The sequence below is a fragment of the Hirundo rustica genome, chromosome 9 (assembly GCF_015227805.2).
Source record: "Hirundo rustica isolate bHirRus1 chromosome 9, bHirRus1.pri.v3, whole genome shotgun sequence".
NCBI lineage: Eukaryota > Metazoa > Chordata > Aves > Passeriformes > Hirundinidae > Hirundo > Hirundo rustica.
Window position 1 is genome coordinate 2,543,379 of NC_053458.1, and position 23,609 is coordinate 2,566,987.

General features: G+C 45.7%; 1 protein-coding gene across 2 annotated transcripts in view; it reads right to left on the reverse strand.

The window, feature by feature from the left end:
- The window catches only part of PATJ (PATJ crumbs cell polarity complex component), a 141,320-nt gene that overhangs the window by 38,066 nt on the left and 79,645 nt on the right, over positions 1-23,609 (reverse strand). For both annotated transcript variants that reach the window (XM_040072877.1, XM_040072880.2), the window contains 4 exons: positions 17,643-17,839; positions 10,691-10,782; positions 2,942-3,014; positions 185-277 (listed from right to left, as the gene is read on the reverse strand). In XM_040072877.1, coding sequence (XP_039928811.1) covers positions 185-277; positions 2,942-3,014; positions 10,691-10,782; positions 17,643-17,839 — 455 coding nt within the window. The remainder of the gene's footprint in view (positions 1-184; positions 278-2,941; positions 3,015-10,690; positions 10,783-17,642; positions 17,840-23,609) is intronic.

Sequence of the window (23,609 nt, forward strand, 5' to 3'; positions counted from 1 at the left end):
AGTGCTCAGCTCATGAGAACAGGCTGTGGATGCAAAGCTGAGTTTGATTCTGCTTTTCCACGTACTGGACGTTATTTGACAAATAACAACACTCCAATAAAAAGGCAGAGAGAACCACTCAAGCCCAGTGAGCCTCCACATTCTAACCTCTGACCATCATTAAATATTGCCTTAAGTCACTCACAGCTTTGTTGGATTCCTCATCAGCCAAGCTTTTCATGACAACTTCCAAACTCGGGTCTTCCTCGCCACTCGCCGGCTCGGTGCCACCGTGGTCCTGGGAGAAAGGATTGACAACAGCTTTTAAACAGAGCTCTGGACCCCCCATAACAGCTAAACAGAAAAATTACACAGTTTTACCCTTTTTTGTTGGTTTTTTTTTAGCCAAGGGGGAACATGACAAGGTAGAAAGATCCACAAGTAAATCCTCCCAAAGTCAGAGGGTGAATGAGGGACGCAAGTCTGGGAAGGCAGAACTTGGTCCCCACTTGGCTGACAAAAAAGCACCACAGGATGCTCCCAAAACTGCACTTAGGAACAGCTCTGGGGCAGCTTTCAAGGCCAGACTAATCCCTGTCAGCTGTGAAAGCTGTGGACTTGGCATGAAGAACCTTTCTCCAGACCTCTGTCACACGCTCAGCACATTAGAGGAGTCCCGGTTTCCTTCACACAGGCTGAACAGCTTGGGAAAATCATGGAAGGGTTTGGGTGGGAAAAGACCTTAAAGCCCATCCAGTGCCACCCCTGCCATGGCAGGGACACCTTCCACTGTCCCAGGGTGCTCCAGCCTGGCTTTGGGCACTGCCAGGGATCCAGGGGCAGCCACAGCTGCTCTGGGCACCCTGTGCCAGGGCCTCAACACCCTCCCAGGGAACAATTCCTGCCCAAAATCCCACCCAGTCCTGCCCTCTGACACATTCCCTGTGTCCTGTCCCTCCATCCCTTGTCCCCAGTCCCTCTCCAGCTCCCCTGAAGTCCCTGCCAGGGGCTCGGAGCTCTCCCTGGATCCTTCTCCTCTCCAGGTGAGCACCCCCAGCTCTCCCAGCCTGGCTCCAGAGGGGCTCCAGCCCTGCAGCAGCTCCGGGATCTCCTCTGCACTCTTTAGGCCTAAAAACAAAACTATTTCTGAATTTTCATTAGAGTTTTTACATTTAAGTAAATAACTCAAACTGACCACTATTCGAGTGGACAAAGCACCTCTGTCGCAAAAAAACACCTCACTCTGTGGCTTTCTGGTGATTGCAACTTCTAAAAACATATTTTACAGCAATTCATATTTTAATACACTCTGTTTCTGGTGGCTTGCCCACAGTATCACACCACAACACAGTCTTACCCTGTCCTGCAAGACCCTGATTTAAGGTTTATTTACTGTTTATCACATTTCATATGACAAAGATCAAGAGATAAGCTGCAGATAAAGAGATAAGATAAAGATCAAGAGATAAGCTGAAGAAAACTAACACAATAATCCACGGTAACTATGGCACCCTGATATTGCATTCCACCAGCCAGGCTGTTTAATGTGACCTGACAAGTTACATGTAGGGTGCATGTAACACACAATGTTAAATATTTATGTGGTATTTCAAGGATATTTGAAGATGTAACTTCAAGATATAAGGCTATTTTTTTTTCTTCATTCAAAGAGAGGAAGAGCTGCCAAAGAAAGCAATGTAAACTTCTGTATAACATCACTATATTTGGTTATGTTGATTTTATGTAATAAAAAGATACCAGCTCGAAGCAAAAAACCTGCATTTACTTATAAAACAAACATAATGTAAATAGTGAGAGCTTGCCATTAATGAATAAAACTCAACCCACAAGCAACCTTCTCCCTCTCTCTAAAGGCAAACAAAGACACACTTTGGTCGAGTCTAATTACAGCCATTTGACCACAGTACAGAATGTGCCTAAACAAAGCTTTGTGCTTCATCCTGAAGGCACAAATATTAACCGAAGCTGGGAACAAATGCAGGTATTAAAGAGTCAACAAAACTAGAATGATCTCTGTGAACTGTAGAGAAATTTATAAAGCACGGGCTGCACCTGGGACTCACTGCTGGTGTGGAAGAGAGAAGGAAAAAGCCAAGGCATCGTCCAAAAATGACTCAGATCCAAATAAAACACGAGCAGCTCTTGCTCTGTACAGCACTGGGCCTGCAAGGAGCAGCCATCAGTGGTAACATGATTTGGAAAACAACAGCAAGAGTGCAAACAGGAGATGCAGCCAGCGTTACCTCCCGTGGCCCCGCGCTGAGGCATCCCAGCCACGCTCGTGGAAATACCAGGAGTTCAATGCACACGAATTTATTGAGGCAAGAACCAAACCCCAATCGAATTACAAAAACATCTTCTGCTTTATTAGCTCGGATAGAAATAGAATTAAAAAAGCAACAGCAAGGCTAACCGTGTAGTTTATCTAGAAAATTTAGTTAGCCCGTACTGAGATGTCAAAATGATACCCAGCGTGGTGACTGCAGGGATTCCTGGTGCACAGGGGAGCAATCAGGCTGCACTGGGGCCGAGGTAGCAACAAGAATCACGAAAAACACCGGCAACATTACCACACTGAGATGGTTTTTGCACTGGAAGATCATTCCAGGCAAAACTGCCTCGCCACGGCGACCCCGACCAGCTGAAAAAGGAGCAGGACAGGAGGTGGCAAGGTTTTAACGTGGAGCCTTCTCTTCCTCCTCTACAGCAGCACCCTGTTTAATATCTGCTGTTAATGCCATGCAGGATTGTCAGTAATAACCAGATCAATAAAAAAGAGAGAGGGCAGAATAAGCCCATTTAGGCCAAGCCTCTACCCAATGCATTTTATGATCCCGGGTTTAATTAGACGAGGTGCTCGAACTTCTCACCAGCTGCTAATTATGATTAATCTATCCAATTCAGCAGTCTCTAATTAAAAATAGCAGCCCACAAACCTTACCTCAATAGCAGAGTGGGGGCCTGAAGGCAGCGGGAAGGGAGTGACAGCCATCTGGTTGACTGCATCTTCACTTCTGCACAACGACAAAGCGACACCAAGGTTACACACCCCAGCAGTGTGGACAAACTTCTCCTCTGAGCTGGTTCTGCCCATGAAGAAAATACCCCCACCAGCACAACAATTGTTCCTTACCAGAGATACAGCTTAGAAAATCTCTTCATTTCTGCTCTGGCTCCTTGCTCCCCACCAGAGCACGTCCCTCCATGGGACCGGAGGAGGCTCACCTGGGACACACTGACATCCCGCCCTTTGGAAATCTAATTTTGTGTGGATTATCAGAGGATGCAGTTGGAGTTTATGGTCCCTACACAACCATAGATGTGCTCACACTTAGTTAGCCTCTTGTAATGGTCTCTACATCTGTAAACTGCTTGTTTATAGTTCCACATTCAGGTTACTGAAATACAATACTGGTAATAAAAGCAGTAACATACTGCTTTTTCTTTTTTTTGTCCATTTTTTTTTCCCCTCCAGTCTGTTCTAAAAGATTAAATGTAAAAACTTGGAAGAGATTTTATAAAATGCAGGGAGAAGAGGAGATGAATACTGATTCTCTCTACATATAAAGTGAATTATTTTTCCAAAATGCTTATGATGCATGGCATCTTCTTCTCTCTCTTTAAAACACCTCTGAAGCTGACATTTGATTACTTTGGTTTTTTATTTAACAGCACTCTGCCTCGCTGATGTTTTTCCTCGACTGCCATTTCAACCGATTTGTTTTCTGGAAATTAGCTCTGCATTTTTTTGGCCTCTGTAAAACGAAACCAGGTAAGAGACGAACTTCAGTGATATCACTTAAGGCAAATCATCACAAAATCCCAGAATGGTTTGGGTGGAAAGGGACCTTAAAGCCCATCCAGTGCCACCCCTGCCATGGCAGGGACACCTTCCACTGTCCCAGGGTGCTCCAGCCTGGCCTTGGGCACTGCCAGGGATCCAGGGGCAGCCACAGCTGCTCTGGGCACCTGTGCCAGGGCTTCCCCACCCTCCCAGGGAAGAATTTCTTCCCAAAATCCAATCTAAATCTACCTCAACCAGCCATTCCCCGTGTCCTATCACTTCATGGCTTTTCACAAATCCCTTCTCCAGCATTTTTTTGCAGGAGGAATCAGTGATGCTGCAGCTTCACAGGCACAGATCTTAGATGAAAGGAAGTGACTTCTCACTGCTCTCCAGGTCTGATTTCTGGTCCTCTGCACTACATTTCCATGTTACTGTGACACGAGCAGAATCTTTTCCTCTTTAATTTCTGGAATAAACTATTGGACTATTACGTGTTTTAAACACATTTTATGGGAGTGTCTGAAGGAAAAAAAAAAAAAAAAGAAGTCTCATTTTTTCCCCCTGAAGGGTTAAAACACATGGAGCTAGCACGTTGTGATCGCTGAGAAACAACACCGTGAACCAACAGCCCTCAGCACAGCACGGATGGGAGTCACAGGCGTTTGGAACGATTAATCCTGCAGGCAAAGGCTGGTGAATTCATTTACTTATCTTCAACCACACAGCCACACAACTCAAAGGAGCTGGCTGGGTGCTGCTCAGAGCCGTCCTGGCTCCCAGCCTCTCCTCCTGGCCCTGCTCAGAGCCTTGCAAGAGTGAGAAGCCAGGCTGGGAGCGGGCTCGTGGTGCACAGACGCAGGGCCAGGACAGGCACGGAACCAAGCCCATGGATTTCATCAGCATTTCACAATTTCCAAGTGCATTTCACCCCACGGGGCGGATTGGGCAAGGACGTTTTCCCTGCTCTTATCTTCGTGAGACATCGATCTCATTACGGTCGGTGCTTTTCTAACCTACAGGAATAAATCAGCTCAGTGATTTTGTGATTTCTTCCCTGACTGCAGAGGTTTTCCTGACAATGGTTTGTGTGGAAGTACAGTCAGCATGAAAACCAAGCCCACTCTGTAGTTCACAATGCAGGCTGTATGCTGTGCAATTAGGAGCAAACATGGAAATAAAGAGGAATATATATATATATATATATATAAAAGCTTTTGTAAGAAATACCCTAAAAATTGCTAGACAGAAGCTTCACGACAAACTGGGGTGTAATTAATTAATTATCCCAACAAGTTTTCACTTCATACACACATACACCTTTGTATTTTGTTCCATCAGTGGGGAAAAAAAGAAAAAATAACTTTACGCAGCTTTAAGCAGATGGCCATTTTTATTCCAAGCAATAAAAAAACAGTTATGGTAATTCCCCGGGGAAAAAAAAATGCAAAAATATAAAAAAAAAAAACCCCAAGGTTACGCAGTGTCACAACTTGTAATCTCCCCCTGCTAGGACTCGTACATATTTAAATACTTTAATGCTGCTTCAAAGGAGAATGCTTCAAAGCAGAATCAAAGTGGGAATATATTTTAAAGTGACAGATCTAATAATAAATTGCTGTTTCTGCTCTCCACTTCCCCAAGTGTCCTCAGCTAAAACGTGAATTTATTTATGACTGAAAGGAGCAATCATTTTCTTTTGATGCAGGGGCAGACAGCTTAGAAGCCTGAACATCATATTCAAATTACAGCGACTGCAGATGAGCATTCAACATATTTGCCAACAGTTGCTCCAGAATCACCTCCAAAAAAGCTGTTCCCAGTTACTGGCGCTCAATACTGCTTGGGGTTAAGGTGTCTAAACCTTCACACTCAAGAGAAAGGCTTCATTCCTTACTAAATTTTACTTCTTTCTAGTCCAAATAGGATCCCTGGACATTCCCATCCTGTCTTGCAGACCGAAAAATAAAACTCTGGATGTTTTGCTCCACCCGCACCTTTGCAGCTTTGGCGAAGACAAATACATTCATTACTGACTCGAACACCCCAAAAACTTGGTGCAAAAGAAGCCTAAAGAGAGGCACAGGCAAACATAAATCCTAAGGTAACACCCATCCCATGCTGCAGGGAGGAAGCCCGGAGGGAAGCTGAAGTTGAGTGCTGCAAGGCAAAAGAAGAGAAATCCCAAACCAGACCCACAGAGAGGGGCAACCCCAGGCTCTGAAGGATTGAATTCCTCACAGGACACACTGGAGTTGCTCTCTGGAGGCTCCTGACAACTTCTGACTCATCATCCAGATGTCCTCTGGATTTCTAAACCAAGGGAGAAGAACCTCCTGCCAAAATATCTGCAGCCACACAGCTCATCAGCACCGAGCATTTGACAACAGCCTTTGTTTTGCAAGGGGCTGTGGATGCTTTTTGTGGGGATACATCAGGAAGCAGAAGAAAAACCCAACAGCTTTGTGTGAAGCGACACAAAATCTTAAGACAGAGCTGTGGAAGAAGGGAATGAAAGTTTCCTCTGCAAGGTGACACTGGGACATAAAGTCATGCAGATTATCGAAAGGTTGTATTGTCCACGTCCTGCTGGTTAAGTTAAAATTTTAAAAATAAATAATAATAAAATCAGGATCTTGTATTTTCTTATCTTTGTCCTCCCTCTAGAAGCTCCTTTGGAAAAGAGGAGCTGCACACTGAGCAGACACGCTGGGTTTCTCCTCCAGCTGGGGCAAGGCAGCACCTTTGGGCTGTGCATCATCCCAAAAAATCTCTCCCACGACAGCAAGAACGGTCTTGTTCTGCACTTCCTCTCCATCCACCCCCAATTACATGGGAGCCACAGGCACACAGGTATTTTAAATGAACAGCTAATGTTCATATAAACTGCAGCTTAGGTCATCAAAGGTTTTTTGAAGGAGCCCAAATTACTGAACTTCCTGAACCGTGTGCCTGTTCCCACATGTGTATGACAGAGAGGAGGAAACAGCTCTGGAGAAAACAGGAAAAGTTCAAACTTGCACACACACACACACAGGGCCTGGCAAGGGCTGATTTTTAAAGCTTTCCCACATGAAAGAACCTCAGCAATGAGAGCAAGTGAAAACAGGAGTTTACGCTCTTAAAATACGGCCGATTATGTAGGTCTGAACAAACGTAAAAATAATTTCTAAAGCATGGCAGCATTTGAGAGTGGCACTAAACCTAAGATGTCACTTCTGGAGGCTCTGAAAGGAGAGTCAAAGCCACAGCAGTGGGGAGTGCTGAACAACCCTGACACTCCCCAGGCCTTGGAGCAGAAGGATCTCTCTGCTCTGCGCATCACCACAAATACCAGGAGATTACACCTGGAAATGGAAGGAGGGCTTGGGTGACAGATTTGTGGGCTTCACAATCCCACCAGCAGGAAGCAACAACACCAGAGCAGGGACGGCAATGTGGGAGGGCTCAGGACAGATAACAGATGGTGCTTAAATCAGAAAAAATCCCTCACTATTAAAGCATTTCTCATGGTTCATCACAGCACAAGGCAATTTTCTTTTAAGGGATGAAGGTAGACCAAAGAGTGACTCACAGGAGCGAACACAATGGGAGGATGGTTTGAATTCAGTGGAATTCACTTTGATTCAGGCATTCAGCTATATTTGATCTGCTTATTATACCAGCACTGAAGCACCAAACCAGATTAAAGGCAGTTAATTGAGCATGGGGGAAAAAAAAAACCCAAACAAAAACCCACTGAATTTGCTGAATCATAAAATCCTCACTGTAGAAGAGCATTCTGATGTAAACTGGATTTCCTACTCCAGGTATCAAACCTAATTCTATTGTTTCATTATGCATGTTACAGGGATGGAGCAAAACCCACAACGGGGAGAAACACATCCTATTTTGGGAACTGGGGCACGGACACTCCTAAAAGAAGCAACTCCCTTTCTCATATTATTACCTGGCTAATCCCTGCTGGAGATTCAGAGCAAGAATTTCAAAAGGAACTAAGACATTACATCCCTTACTGCCCCTGAAAAAAGGGGAAGTGACACCAAAGCTGCAAAACTTCTAGATGCTCTTAGAAGCTCAAGTAATTAATGAGACCACTGGGAAACAGGGCTGTGTTAAGACCTATATTTTGGAATCTGGCCAAAATCAACTGTTTTAAATAATCATCGTCAACTTAATTGAGGAAAAGATGCTCATAAAGTGGAGTGAGAAGCCTTCAGACATAAGGGGGTGTCTGTGATTCTCACAACAGCTACCGAGCTGTGTCTCATCAGCAAAAATTGCAGGAAAGGGTGGGAATGCAATTGTAACACTACCTGGGTGTAAAAAAGTGTGAAGAGACTTTTATGGCACACATGGTAAAATCAGTATTTTAGCACAAAGTCAGAAAGGCTGAGGATATCTTTTATCCTTTATCTTTGTCTAGGAAAAGAAATAAATTTGGGGTTGGAGCTGGATAATTTTTAAGGTCTCTTCCAACCCAAACCATTCTGTGATTCTCTGAAGTTATTTAATGATAGTTATTACAGCTCTCACAGAAAGGCTTTTTCTGTGCCCAGGAATTTCTGGGCTTCTTTCACAACTGATTAAGGAGTTTATGGAAACATCCCCCTGCCCTGCACATGAACCAAAACACCGGGAATAGGAAAACCTGGATGCTGTTTCCTGCTTCCAAGTGGAAAGCAGCATGCTTATCACCCAGCATCCTCCATCTCAGGGGAAAAAAAGGCCTCAGGGTATCAGAGAGGGCACTTGGAATAGCCCAAAAATTCCACCAGTTTGGTTTTTATTCCCTGAATCAGCTCAGTCAGGACCTTTTTAGGCTGTGGGTTGATGTGTTTCTGGAAAATTACAATCTACTCAGGTTTTTCACTGGTGAAATGAGAATATTCATATTTTTTATGAACATGAAGACCGAATTAATTTCTCTCACAGCTCCTGCAGTCCATGCCATTTTGCTATGGTGAGCTGCGGTGTAACGTAGCCAAAACACATCCAGAGGCACAAAGAGGCCACAGCTCATGTTTCCACTCAGCAGCTTCCACTGGGTTTGTGGTCTGAGGTGGAGGAATGGGAAGCACCAAGACAGACTGGGCTCATGGAACATAGTTTGCAAATAGAGAAGAGCAAATAAATCCTTGTTTGTCCTTAAAATCCACATTTAAGAGAGACAGTCTAATTGGTCCTTGCTGGAACTCGACCACACATCTGAAAACAAGGGACATTAGTTCTCTCCACACATTTGGGGCACTGCTCCAGTTACTGAGGACATCCTCTCAGTGGGAGAATTCCCTTTTACTGCTGTTCCAGTGGCTGCCTGGGCTGAGCAAACAAACCCAGCAGTTGTCAGTGTAAGGCCAAGTGACAAGACGTTGCGCTCTTGGGAAGATGGAAGATTACAAGCTCAGCAGCAGCATTAAAAAGTAAAAATTTGGTTTTTTCTTAAACTCTGAGATGGCAAGAAGAATCACCCAGTGGTATTTCCAATATCTACCTCCAGCGTCTCTCGAATATTTGAGACGGATTTTCGCCTTGAAACTCACAATCCGGAAAGGAGAATTTTAGCCGAGAACCTACACGATCCAAAGGACACTCCAAGGATCTCCAGTCCCTGGGAGGTGGATCTGACAGGGCCCATCCCCTGGAGCTCTGCTTGGAGCCCCCTCTCTTGGCTTGGCCTTCCACCAGCCGCGGTTCTGCCTGCGGAATTCCCGACCAGACACATTCTCCACAGGCAATTAAACGACGGCGAGCGAGCCGTGGGACGCGACGTTTAATTCTCGGCGGCCGGGGGAAGGAACGCGGGAGCTGCAGGCAAGAGCATTAATCTCCTCCAGATCTTCCTGCCTGCCAAGGGGAGCAACTCATTCCTCACGGTGCTAACGCTGCTCTTCCATCATTGCTGGGCACGCTGCACCAGGCAGAGCCGTGGCAGTAAATGCACACATTTACATGCATTCACCCACAGATTATTACATTGTTCACAGGGAGGCTGGGGATGAGCCAGGAATACACAGCAATATCAGGTGTGATGGATGTGTTGGTGGGAAGACCACCTCATAAAATGGCATGGGGGTAAGTGCCCCAACAGAAGTCACAGCTGGAGTTTACTCTTAAGTACACATCAGTGAAATGCCAGCTTGTTAAAGCACGTGTGAGTCCTGGGAAAAGAGGCAGCTTCTTCCCAGAGCTCCTGCCCAGGGGTCAGAGGAGCAACACTTCCCGAACTACTGAGGGAATGCACGCAGGTGTCTTTAATTCATGTACAAAGAGGAAGAATTTTCACGCTTGGGGCAAAAGAAAAATGCCCACATGTAATTTTTATGCAGATGAAAGGGATGTTTTAGCATGTTGCCTCCCACACAATCCATCCCCGGTGCTCCTTGGCAAAGTCAGGCTTCCCCCCTTGTACAAACAAGCCCTTGCTCACTTTCAAAACCCTCTTTTGATGCCCACACAAAGGTATCCCTCAGACTTCCACCCAGCCCCTGCTCCATGGGCTTCATCCCTGCTCCACTCCCAGCAATCCCAAGCCTCTGCACCATTTCCACTCCCTCCTGGCTGGATGAACAAGCTGCCCTCTCCAATCCTGTGCTGAACCATCCCGAAGCACTTCAGGAAGCTGTGGGAGAAGCAGCTCCCAAGCCCAAGAGGAACAGCTCAAGTTTTCAGCAGTCACCCCTAAAATAAGCATTCACTTCCATCAGATTTGGTTTTGTTTTTTTTTTTTTTCCACATTATTATGGAGAACTCTTCAACTGCTCCAAGAAGAATAGTCAGGGGAAAGGCTTATTCAGCTTCAAAGAGAACTGAGAGAGTTCAGCATGTGCAAAGCAGGCTAAATATGTAAATATGTCACGGAATAGGCTAAAGTGCAACAAATGTTTTGGTGAGAACAGTTCTTACCGTATGAAAACCAGCTTGACCTTTGATGGCGCGGTTTTAATGATTGCAGAAGCATTCTGGTGGCTTCTTCCATACAATATCTGATTGTTTATCTGTTAAAAGAAAACAATTTTCATGTAAGTGGAGGACTACACCTTGTTCTAATTTATACCACCAAGCCTTCCAAGTTTACTGTGGGATAAGGAGATAAGACTCAAAGAAAATGTGGTCTCCAAATCTTGTTCTGTATAAAACAGGAACCAATGCAGAGCTAATTTACTGTTATTAGTAAACCACAAATAAGAGAAACCGTTGGTTTTTTTTTTCCCTTCCCCGTAGATCCCTTGAACGGGTTTTAAGGATTATTCCCAGATTTTTGGAAAACAACTTGATTTGAGGAGAATCATACAGATGTGACAACAGCACAGATGTTTAGACAGACACTCCTGCACTTTGCCTGCAGGCTGTGGCCATTTAGGAAAAGTGGCTGCTGGGATTGTGCTGACTCCTCAGTTCTGCTGAAGGAAACAGGAGCGGGAGCAGAACTGAAGGACAATTCAAGGACGTGATGCTGCATCCCTTCTGCAGTGATGGATCTGCACCTGAGCACAGCAGCAGACACCAAGCACTGCTTTGGGCACAAGGAAATGCTGCAACTTCCAGGGGAAAACAGCCTGGCCATGTCCCAGGTGGGCAGCAAGGGCCTTGGCACCTAGACTGGTCAGCAGTGGTGTGGCCACAGCACCAGGGCAGTGACCAAGCCCTGTGCTGGGCACTGCTGAGGCACATCCAGTCCTGGGCTCAGTTTTGGGGTCCCCAGTCCAAGAGGGACACGGAGGGGCTGAAGTGTGTCCAGAGGAAGGGGCTGGAGCTCCAGGAGAGGCTGAGGGAGCTGGGAGAGGGGCTCAGGAGGAACCTTGTGGCTCTGCACAACTCCTGACAGGAGGGGACAGCCGCGGGGGTCGGGCTCTGCTCCCAGCGAACAGCGACAGGAGGAGAGGGAGCGGCCTCAAGTTACAGCAGAGGAGAATTAAATTGATTAGAGGGAAAATTTCTCCATGGAAAGGGTTGTCCAGCCCTGGCAGAGCTGCCCAGGGCAGTGGTGGAGTCCCCATCCCTGGAGGGATTTAAAATCCCTGTGGATGTGGCACTTGGGGACACGGGGCAGTGGCGGCCTTGGCAGCGCTGGGGAATGGTTGGACTCTGTGTCTTGGAGGACTTTTCCAACCTAAACAATCCTGTGCTTCAATACTGCAGTTTTTATCCTCCCACTCTAAATTTACAACATAATATTGACATTCACATTTGATATACCAACGCTGCTTAAAACAATAACGACAACGGAGCCCAGGAACGATTTAGTCGTGATTATAGAAGGGATTTTTGTTACTGCAGATGTTTGTATTGGATTCTGGGTTTGTGATCCTAGAAGGATTTCTTTTTTCAGTCAAACAAGAAGTAACAGGCCGAGTCTCCCAGCCTGGTGTGATAAGGGCTAGTCAGACACATTGGGAATATTCACAAATCTTATTTTCAGTGGGTCATAACAATGATGCAAGTTCATCAGTTAAATAAGGACCATGCAAGGGCAAGAATAAAACCCCTAACACTTGATTACTGATTGGGATTGAAGTGCAAAACTTTTACCCACCAAGTCTTTTATTGTACACAGAGGGACCCAGTAAATGTCTAAAAGGAAATAATATCACCGTTCCCAAAGAACTAATCTGGTTCTGTCTGCAACTGCTATGGTGGAAAAGGAAGGGTGAGAAGCAACATCCTGGGTCATGCTTCATGAATCAAACATCAATTTAAAAATCCAGTGGCAAAAATGAATGAATGAATGCTCAGCTGCATTCTGGCTTCAAGCTCAACTTGGAATTTTCTGTGAGTTTGTTGACTTAATTTCTCTAAGTTTGAGAATAAATTGTTCACTGGGAATGCTGTATGCTTTACAAATTGTTTGGATTTAGTTAAATTACCATCAATTTTCCTAAACAGCAGACTTCTTAGATTAAAATTTATAGTCTTTACCCTGGCTAAATTAATCCTATTCACTACATGTATCAAATAGTCCAAAATTTAATTAGCTGTGAGCTGGGCCTCTAAGTTATAATTATTTAATTACTCCAAAATGAAAGCATAATCAAAGTAATATATCTCCACAAGGTTTTGGACTGTCCTACAGAGTTATTACGCCCCAGTACTAATTTTTCTCTCTTTTTTTTTTTTTTAAAGTACACTTGCTTTTGAAAAATAAATTAATGCTCTGTTAGCTGCGGATACCAGAGTGATGAGCAAAACACCAAAGCCTACTTAAATAAAACAAAACAGAGAAACTCTAGGATTTCAGAAGAAACACCGTTTTAAATCTTTCAAATTAAATAAAGTAACACGTCAGTTTAACCAAATAATACTCTGGGAGTCAAAACCTATAAATCTGTGCTTTACTTTTTGCAGGGGAGATTAGAAAAGAAAAGCAAAGCCTCGGCTAAGCGAAGGAAATAAACTGATCTAAATCAACCTCAACTCTTCTTTAAATGTCTCTCTCCATAACTCCTTGGAAAGTCAGCAGAGCTCAGAGAAAGATAAAAACTTGCTGCAGGTACGGGGTCAGGTCAGCACACAAGTTCAGCCTTTAATGCAATCACACATTGCTTTATGGCAGATTTAATCACAGATCCCAAACGTACTGTTGCCTTCACCTACAAAAGTTTTGGTTTACAGTTTCGTGCACTGAAGTAGCAGAAAGTACAAACTCACTGAAATCTGAGCTCTCGGGTTCAGAGGGAAAAACCTCCAGGATTGTTTGCTTCTCAAACTTTAATTTGCAGAAGAGAAACATTAGATATGGATATTAAAAAAAAACCAAAAAAAACCCCACCAACAAAAAAATCAACCCACGCTGTTTTTACTACTTGGCAGCAATGGAAATCCATAAAATTAGTATCATCTGATTTTTATGAAAATCAAGTTAAATGATACCCCAAAGCTAGTAAAAATACTGGCTAAGCTTTCTCTAATAATTATTTCTTTGTACAATGCACCGGGCTCCTTCTTACCACAGGAACTGTAGCACTTCAAGATACAACCAGACCCTCTGAAACAATGGGGAAAACTTCAAAACCCTTTTTTACCAGACAAATTTTATATACTGAAACCCCATAAAGTACACCGAGCTCCCAAATAACAAAAGCATGGGGGGGGGCCGGGGAAATGGAGAGAAAAACTAATTAGAATGTGAATTTCCTTTTCCCCACCAAATTTCTTGCTGGGCACATACTCAAACCTGTGCATCATCTGAAGTGATCAACAGACCATAAAATCCGTAAGGACAGAAAATATCCTGCTCTGAGCTGGCAGCTGATCCCTGCGGTTCCCCACCTGGGGAGTGTGGAGAAAGGACCTTGGGAAGCCACAGATTGTCCTCCTGCCCAGCAACCTCCCCCCTCCCAGCTTCACCTGCTGCCAGCTTGGAAATCACCACCCAAACCCAGCCTGGGCCGGGCAACCTGCACACAGAAGGAGAAAGGAGTTGCATCCTCTCCTGGGAACACCAAAAGGATGCTGGACAAAGCCCAGAGAAGCAGTGGATGCTCCATCCCTGGAAGTGTCCAAGGTTGGACAGGGCTTGGAGCAGCCTGGGATGGTGGAAGGTGTCCCTGCCCAGGGAATGAGATGAACTTTAAGGTTCCTCCCAACCCAAACCATCCTGCGGTCGCGTTCTGCGATACCACAACAAATGAACTGAGGACTGAACGCCAATCCCTCACATCTCAGAACAGAGACAGCATTGTGAGTTTGGCTGGGGAGCTCATTTACTTGGGCAAAATACTGCTGTACCTATTATATTATTACAGCGTAACTTCTGTTTATCTAAGCACCTTAAAATAAAATAGCAATAAAAATGCATTTAGCACAAAAGCTCTCCAGCTTTGAGCTATGACAAAAATGGCACAAAGAAATAAAACGTAATAATTGTCTCTCGGGCAACGTTCTAGAATGGACAACAGGCAAACTTCTACGGTGATTTTTGACTCTGAGGTGTGGATTTTACCCTTTCAAGAGGTGCTGTGGCCGCAGAGGATAAAACACAGGAAAGGGCTGGGTGGGAAAGGACCTTAAAGCTCATCTTATTCCTTAAAGCTCATCTCATTCCTTAAAGCCCACCTCATTCCTTAATGCCCATCTCATTCCAAGCCCTGTCACAGGCAGGGAGACCTCCAAATCCACACAAACAGTTTCTTTCCAAATCTGGCCCCATCTTGAAGGGAAGGGGAGGTGGCAGAACACTCCAACATCAGTAATTCAGCACAGGAGGGCTCTGAACAGCCTGGCTTATTAATAGAACTCAGCTGACTCTCTCACGGGGAGACGATAATAACAATAATAACAATAATAATAACGGTGATAATGATAATAGCGGGGTGGATTATTCGGTGTGAACAAAAGCTCCCGGCAGGACAGGCCCACGCAGAGCTGAGGAGCAGCAGGACTCGAGGCACAGGTACAGCTCCAGGTGACCCTGCTGAGCCCCAGCACCGAGCCCAGCCCAACAAGGCACGAAGCAGGGCAGACACCTGCCCCAAACCAGCACGAGAGCGAGGCAGGAGCACCACAGATGGCTCCACTGCTTGGAAAAAGAAAGGAAAAGCAGAACTTGTGTCCTGGGGAAAAAAATAAAATAAAATAAAATTCTTCCATGCAAGGACCAAATCCTGACCCAAGCAGTTTTCCCACGTGTATAAAAGTAGGATGAAAGGACCTTCTTCCCTCAAAAAGCTGTTTTCTCCAGCCATATACCCATCCAAAATACATCACTGAAGAGGTATTAAAAAATAACCATCACATGAAGGATTTTTCTTATGTGACCTGCATTTCCCTCCAGGTCAGGCTGTGAAACCAGCCAGGATCGTGGCCCCAAAAGGCTAAAAGTGAGCTGGTATTTCCTTAGTTCAGCAGCAAAAGATTTTATGAATAAGGGGCTGAGGCAGCCTGGCAGCATCCCACATCCTTCAATTGAATCCAATCAAATTCCAGTTCAAAAGAAAAACGAACAGGTAATATCTATCTGTCTAAATGGCCATCCCATTAACCTGAACTCCAACAAAAGCCACAGGGAATAATCTGCACACCCCGAAGGGGCATCCTCTGCTTTAATGGAGCGAGACTGTCCAGCTGGGGAATCCCAGGACAGCCCAGAAACGCCAGAGGCTTCCCAAGACGTGAATCCCTTCTCCTGCTGAGACATTCCAGTACTGAAAACTGAGGTGTAATTAAAGATGCGGACGCAAAAGTACTTTAAACATGCAGTCAGGTGAGAACCAGACACGAGTTCTGCCATCTCACTGCACACGGCTAATGCACAACCCATCCCTTTGTAGTGCAGGATGTTTGAATTTATCCTTTCCTATAAGGAACTGTGCTCCTGCCCACTGGTGGCACATCTTAAATTAGATTGCAAAGATAAACAAGGTAGTTACTGAAGTCTCCTTGAATTTTTATTTGAGTCTTGACTTTTTTGAGATGGAGAAATCTCACTTTCCTTCTAGCAAAGGGGAGAAAAATCCCATTTTATTTCCAGCTTAACAGGCAACCCCATCACTTTGGGAAATGCTCCTTATAACATGGCTCATCCATGCAAAACCCAGTCTGGAGGTACATGAGATCAATCCCAGATGGTGCCTCTTTCAAGTACCCAACTTTAGACTCTCTGCTCTACCAGGAACTACCTATGATATGCAGAGGAAAATAGTGCCCTGAGTTCTTTTAACACACCAAAATTTTTACAATTTTCCCTTTTTTTACCACTAGAATCCAGTGTCAGGGATAGTAAAAACATCATTCTAAAGGAGAAAGCAATTTTCTTACCCTACTCCACTATGGTCCAAACTTTCACACCTTTTCTCACACTTAAAATGAAATCAGCTTCAGATGATGGTGTTTTTATAGCCCCCAAAAAAAGAAGACCTTTCTTGTACTGTGTGTATTGAAACCCTCTAATTACAGAACTGTTGGACAACGCCAAACGCTTGGACAATTCTGACTATTCCCAGGGGGAGTCAAACTGCTCCTTCTCCAGTCGAGAAATGTGAAAAAAATAAAAAACAAACCCCAAAAAATCGGTGGTTTTCTGATCGCGCAGCGAGTCGCTGAAAGATCAAAGCATCGCCACCCACGGAGAGCAGCAGGTCAGCAAATCCCTGCTCCTCAGTGAGAGTCTCTCTCCAAGGGGAAGATCCCCGGGGACGGGTGATTTCTCCAAAGCACCGAAGCAATCACGACGCGGGGGAATCGCTGCAGGTGCCGCGGCAAATTGTGGCTGTGCCACAGCCCAAAAACCCGGATGAAGTGAAGGGAAAGCTGCGTTTTTCCAGGCTGAAGGTGAAGCAAGGGGACTGGAGGAAAAGTGAAGACAAAATACTCCGCTTGCTAACGAGCTCCCTTGCCTCGCGGGTGAGGTCGTGCCAGACGCGACTGAAGAGAATCGGTATTTTAAGACGCAACAGATCAAAACAGATTATAGCACGAAGTTTATTTTCAGGACGGGGGAAATATCCCTGTCATCTGTAAAAAACACATATGGCGACGTTGAGGGGGTTTTGGCTTTTTTTTTTTTTTTTTTTTTTAACGTAAAGTGTGAATTTCCCTGTAAACCACACATGCACTCCCAAGGACTGATTTACTGTCCCCTTCCTGCCTTTCAACAGCCCCTCCCCAGGCAGGGCTTGTGAACATGCTGAGAGCACAGACTTTGCTGACAAGACATTGCTTTTCACAGGCCAGTGATTTTTGTTTCACTGCAAACACATTTACCTGCCAAAGGCCAAGTCCTCGGTTGGCATAAATCAGCACAGCTCCTAATTCCACTCACAGGCTTTAATAAAAGGTTCAAGACGCCTCTCCCTCCCTAAAAGGGAACAATGACCTCGAGGAATTCATCCCCCAAAGTGCATCCAGGAGACGAGTTTACCTCCAGGAGTTCATCCCCGATGTGCATCCGCCCGTCCCGTCCCGCGGGGCCGTCGGGATTGATCCCAACCACGAAGATGCTCATCCTGGAGCGGTCCTTGTTGCCAGCCAGGCTGAGCCCCAGGCCATTCTTGTCTTTCTCCAGCTCAATAATGTGCAATTCTCCCGGGAGATCTGCATATCTCTGCCTGATTTTTTCTGGGAAGGTCAAAACATAAAGGGAGTTAGGACATAAAGCGCAGATGTTCAACAACACACATGGATTATGCCAGAAATTTACGGCTTCTCAGCAAATAAGTGTTTTTAACAGAGGTCTTTTCAGCACAGACTCTAAAATACCATTTGCTCTGCGCGTATCAGTCACCCAGCAAAACGCAGCATCAGCTGCAAATACTGTTCACATTAAACCCACACCATTTTAATTATTTGTCCAACAGCCCGGTTCCAAACCAAAACTTTTCTGAAAGGAGGGTAAACAAGGAAATTCCAGAGGCACCTCTACCTCACAAAAACCTATCAAATTCAGGAAACTCTCGTAAAGTTCGAGCTGGTTAATTAACCACTGCGGGGAACTGAAGCACTTAATGGCTCAAGCATTACTGCAAGCTCACATCTCAAGGTAAAACCTTCTGCTGCTTCCTGGTGACTCAGGAATCTTCTCAGCACGCTCTGCTTAACTCCACGGGCTGATCACGCAGAGCAGATGTCAGTGACAATGGAGATGAGTGATTGCATTTTTAAATGCAGCCTCACCTGATATTAAGGTAGCTATTTGTCTTTCATCTGCGTTTCAAGCATCCCCGTGACAGAGCTCGCTATATTTACAAAGTTATTCAGAGCACACAGCGAGGCTGGGGACGCTGACAGGTTAATCTGGATGTCTTTTCACCACTGGCTTGAAAACATCTATCACCACTGCCGGGGAGGGCAGTTCTTTCCTGTCTGCTTTCCCTTTTCAGATTTTTAAAGCCAGTTTAAACCACCACCTTCAGCTGGGCCACGCATTTGAAAAAGCAAATCAGAGTACATCCCTGTGGCTGGGTGTCACCTTTAGCACAGAGCCCAAGGTGAGAGGAACTGCTGCATTATGCATGAAAAGGAGGAATAAGGGGTGTTATATGTTCAGCCATATCCCTGAGTCAGCAGCAAGAGCTAGATCAATATTAGCTACTACCACTCTCCTGGGGAAGCATATTTTAATAGTATGATTTAACTGCTGTAGTGAATGTTCCCATGACAACGAGAGAGAGGGAAAAGAACTGGGGAAGGTGACAGGGAGGCAACCAAAAGTGAATGAAAAACTGCTGAGAAGAAAGAAGATGAGGCAGAGATGTTCCTCCCACAGCACAGGGGCCGTGGAAGGAACACGTTCAGGGTGATTTGGCTGAACATGGGACATTCCCAGTGGCTCTTCTCTCCAAGGGTCCTTCCTGACTAATTGTTCCAGCTGCAGCATCCCCTTGTGCCTTGGCAGGGCCCACTGGGACATGGAGAACAACTTCCCATCTCCAGCTGCACCCACACTGAGAGCAACACAGGCACCAGGCAGCTCTGCCCTCACTGCTTTTACAGGCTGGCATTTTCCTGCCACGCTCAAAATCCCCAGGGTGTATGGCCAGGGTGAGATGTTATCCCTGGAAAGCTGCTAAAGCCCTGCAGAGGTCTGCACAAAATCTGAACAACACCAAAAAAACCCCCCAAAATTAGAAAGCTCATTTGTTACCATCAGTTACACGATAGTATAAAAAATTCACGTTGCTGCGTTAAATGGCAATCCATGCAGCTGCAAGGTTCTCTAACACTGAACTTTCTGAACTAATGGGGTCAACATGCAATCAGAGGTGTGGTTTGTGGATCTGGAAACTGTTCTGTCTTCTTAGAACAGCAAGACGAGGAAGGGTCTCAAAAATGGTGGCCCTGAAAGCAAAGGAGATGCAGCCACACCTGGTTTGTCCACAGCACCGAGGTTTAATTTCCAAGTCCAGACCCTGAAGAGCTCTGAGGCATTTGCTGCCCACCACAATTAGCCAAATAACTCATTAGAGCACAGCAAGGAGCAGGAGCACACCCCAGAACAAAGCACCAGCAGAAAAGGATTTTTTTTTTTTTTTTTTTTTTCTTATTGATCACATTTTTGTGGCTAAAACTAAGAATCAGAGCTGGAGGGCTGCTGTCCATCACTGCCTGCCACGGCTCCCTCCACTGCTTGTTGTACACGGGTAACACATCTCGCTGCTGCTTGCCAGGAGCAAGGAACATGTCCAAAGCATCATTTTAACAACTCACAGCTCGGTGCACAGGCAGGAGCTGAAGGAGCAAGGAACACACACACACACACACTTTTATTTAAATGCAATGCAGATGAAGCTGCACCATCTTCAGAGAATGCCTCAAAACTTGTTCCTGGCCTGTCAGTAAAACCACTTGAAATTCCCCAGCACAGGCAGCCCTGCAAGCACACGTTGCTCCAGCCTCTGCCCGCAGACAAAGTGACTCTGAGACCCGAATTTCGGGGAGCTGGGGAGGTTTTGGGGCTTTTGACCCCAAATTTGGGGTGTTCGCAGTGGTTTTGGGGAGATTTTTACCCCAAGATTTGGGGAGTTGGGTGTTATTTTGGGGGGATTTTACCCCAAATTTGGGGGTTCTGGGGAACTTTTATGGGTTTGACCCCAAGTTTGAGGGGTTTGGGGTGGTTTGGGGCAGGATTTCAGCCCAGTCTTGAGGGTTCTGCAGTGGTTTAGGCGTGGTTTAACCCCAAATTTGGGCTGAATCACCCCAAACTCCCCCAGACCCCCCAAATTTTAGGGTCGAAGTCCCCCTCCAATCACCCCCAACCAACCCCCCAAATTTGGGGTTAAATCACTCCAAAATCACTCCAGAGTAAGTCTGGAATTCTTCAGTGTTTCCTCCCAGAAATGAGTTTTCTCTCATGGCAGAAATGTTGGCAGTTCAGAAGCACACGTATATTCCTTTCTGAGTTGGGCAGAAACTAAAAGTAAGCTTTAGTCCTTCAAAAGTCAGCAGTTTGGGCAATTGCCTGGGATGGGACAAAGCCCCACTAAAACCCTTGGTGTGCCCACGTTGGTCTGGACACCCGGTGAGCTGAATCCCAGCTCTGTGCTCCAGCTGTGCCCCACTGTTGGAACAAATCTTTGGGCAAAGAAAAAAATTTATCTGGGCAAAAAGCTGAGAACAACTCCAGGGCTGGTTTGTTTATTTGTTAAAGGGCTGGGTTGTTTCCTTTTGGGTTTTTTCTTTTTTAAAGCGTCCTCCCTCTTGCGTTATTTGTTGGAAAAAAAATCCTTACCTACAAGAGAAGGAAGCTTCTGTGTGGACTGAGCCGTTGATTCTAAATTATCACATTCATTTTCAAAGCAACTATTGGGTGGTTTGGAATGGCAGAGGTGACTAAGAGGTAAAACAGAGGGAGACCAGGGAGGGAGGCACGAGGATGCTCCGTGCCAGCCCCATTTCCACTGCTGTCCTGGAGAAGGGACAAGTAGAGACAGCCCTGCTTTTAAAATCAACCCTCTCCTAGCACAGGCTGCCTCCTCACTGGACAGCAGAAGGTTCTGGCTCTCTCCAATCCCACCTCCTGCAGTCCAGCCCTTGGAAGAGCTGTCCTGGCCAGGCAATAAATGACAACAAATTCCCAGCGGTGCTGCCTGGCTCATCCAATCTGCATACAAATCTGCATACAAATCTACAAAGATCCAGCTGACTTCCTACAGCACTGCCACCGGTAGTCTCAGTCTGCCTCTTAATAAGGCATCTCACAAGATTATTTTAAACGAGTATTTACTGCTTAAACAAACCTGCACCTAAGTCATCTCCTTTTTAATGCCACTTTCAGCTGTTTTCTCTCCCCTCCAGCTGGTATCAGTTTTCAGCTCCCCGCCTAGGGCTGGGGAGCCAGTTAGCATCTGCTTTTGCGAAGAATTCCATTATCTGCCTTCATTACCAGCCGCTCTGCACGAGGCGATTGTAATTCTGCTGTCGCCGCATCGCACATGGGACGCGGCGTCTCCCGCTCTGGCACCGCGCGCAAGAGCCGCTTCCACGTTCGGCGACGACGCGCCCGTCGCAGCTTCTGCGAACACGCCTCGCCAAGGATGTCTCACCAGCTGATGCCGCAGCCAGCTCCTCTTAAAAAACACCACACAGACGTAGCCCGAGCCAAAAAGCGCGAGTAAACGCTTTAGTGATCGCTCCTGCAACGATGTTTCCCAGTTCTATTAGCGGGCAATTACATTTCAAAGGGAAACCCTGGAAATGATCTCGAGCAAACCGCGATTCTGCTGCTGCATATGTTCCCCTGCCTCAGACACTACTCCTGTTACATTAAACAGGGAGATAAAAGAAATAAATGGGGACAATATGGTCAGGATATTGGAGTTTGCGTGATCTAGTAGTGCAACAAGCACACAATTTATCTGCAGCACCAGAACCAGACACCACTCCTCAGGAAGGCAAAAGGGCTCTTTAAATGACGGATACATAAAGCACTTGCAAAGGGCCGAAGAGCCTGTTTCCCAAACCTGCACAAATCTCCAGTTAAATGAGCTGAGAGGGAAGAGGTGTTGCTTTGGAAAAGGGAGTCTCTGTGTGAGGCAAATGAGAGTCCACCCAGAAAAGGTGATAAGAGGGAAGAAAAGGCTCTGGATGACTCAGTGAGGGGATCTGGTTTAGTATTAAAATATTAAAAATGCCAAGGCAAAATATAAAGAAAAGAAAAGGGGAAAAGACCGCAGAGAGAGACAACAGCTGACATTTGAATACAGGAGGTGATGCTGAGGATTTTCCATCCCTCTCCTGTCGCCTCAGACCTCCATTAGCAGCATGTGCTGGCTTCTGGAGATCTCATTTATCAGCCTGTGCCCGTTCTAATGCATTTATCTCCCATTTTTATCCCAGAGCACAAATCCTGGATACAGCCCTGGCCCTTCCCAGCACAGCTCAGGCAGCAGTGCTGCAGCACCACGGCCACTGCTCCTCGCTGGGAAGTGACAGACATCAGAATGCAGGCAGCATCCACTGCACAGAGCCAACCTTGCATACCAAGCAACCAATTCCCTTCTCCATTTCACTACAAACATTAAAAAAAATTAATGTAGGAAGTCCCTTGGAAGCTAACCCTAGAGCTGTGAGGGCAGCACGTCTAATTTACTGATTACAATTTACAAGAACCTAAATAAGCATATTGAAGGGACCATAATTGAACAAATGGGGTTTAGAATTCTCCCACTACTAATAATATAATAAGCTTATTGTTTTAATCTTCCCACCAGCCCTCTATTCAGCTCCAAGGAGGCAGACAGTTCTTCCAACCTTATCTCAAAAGTGATGCACTCATCTGTTTTTGTAAGCTTTAAAGGAAAAATAAGAGTATTTCTCTAATGCTTTCCTAAGTCCCATTAAATCGTTGCAATTCTTCTCTCAGTCATCAGCAAGCATGAGAAAAACGGGGCAGCTGTATTCAAAAATCTAAACGGGAGGGCCAGAGATCCTGTTCTCACCAGTCCCCCTCCCTCAGGTGATGAGAGAGGCGCATCCTTGGAAAGTGTTATCTCCAAGTGTTATCTCCAAACCTGGGGGCAGAGAGAGTTCCCCACCTGACCCAGAGACTCAGCATCCCCTCGAGCCTCCCTCTGACGTCCCTCTGGCAGCACCTGGCTCCATGTACACCATTTGGAAACCATTTACCAAACCTGAGGTGATGATTTGCAGAGAAAAAACAACACTCAGCATTCCCATTTTCCCTTCTGCAGACTCCAACCAATTCTCCCAGTCAAGAAAAAGAGCTCCATGGCCCTTTCTTCCCCAAAATACTGTCAGCCAAAATACTCTTCACATTACTTTTAAATTCCATGAGGGAGAGAGCGTGCGCCAGGTGCCACAAACAGCTCGGGTGTGAGCTGCACACCCTGACAAAGACAGCTCACCCAACCTCAAGTGAAAAACAAGCAGC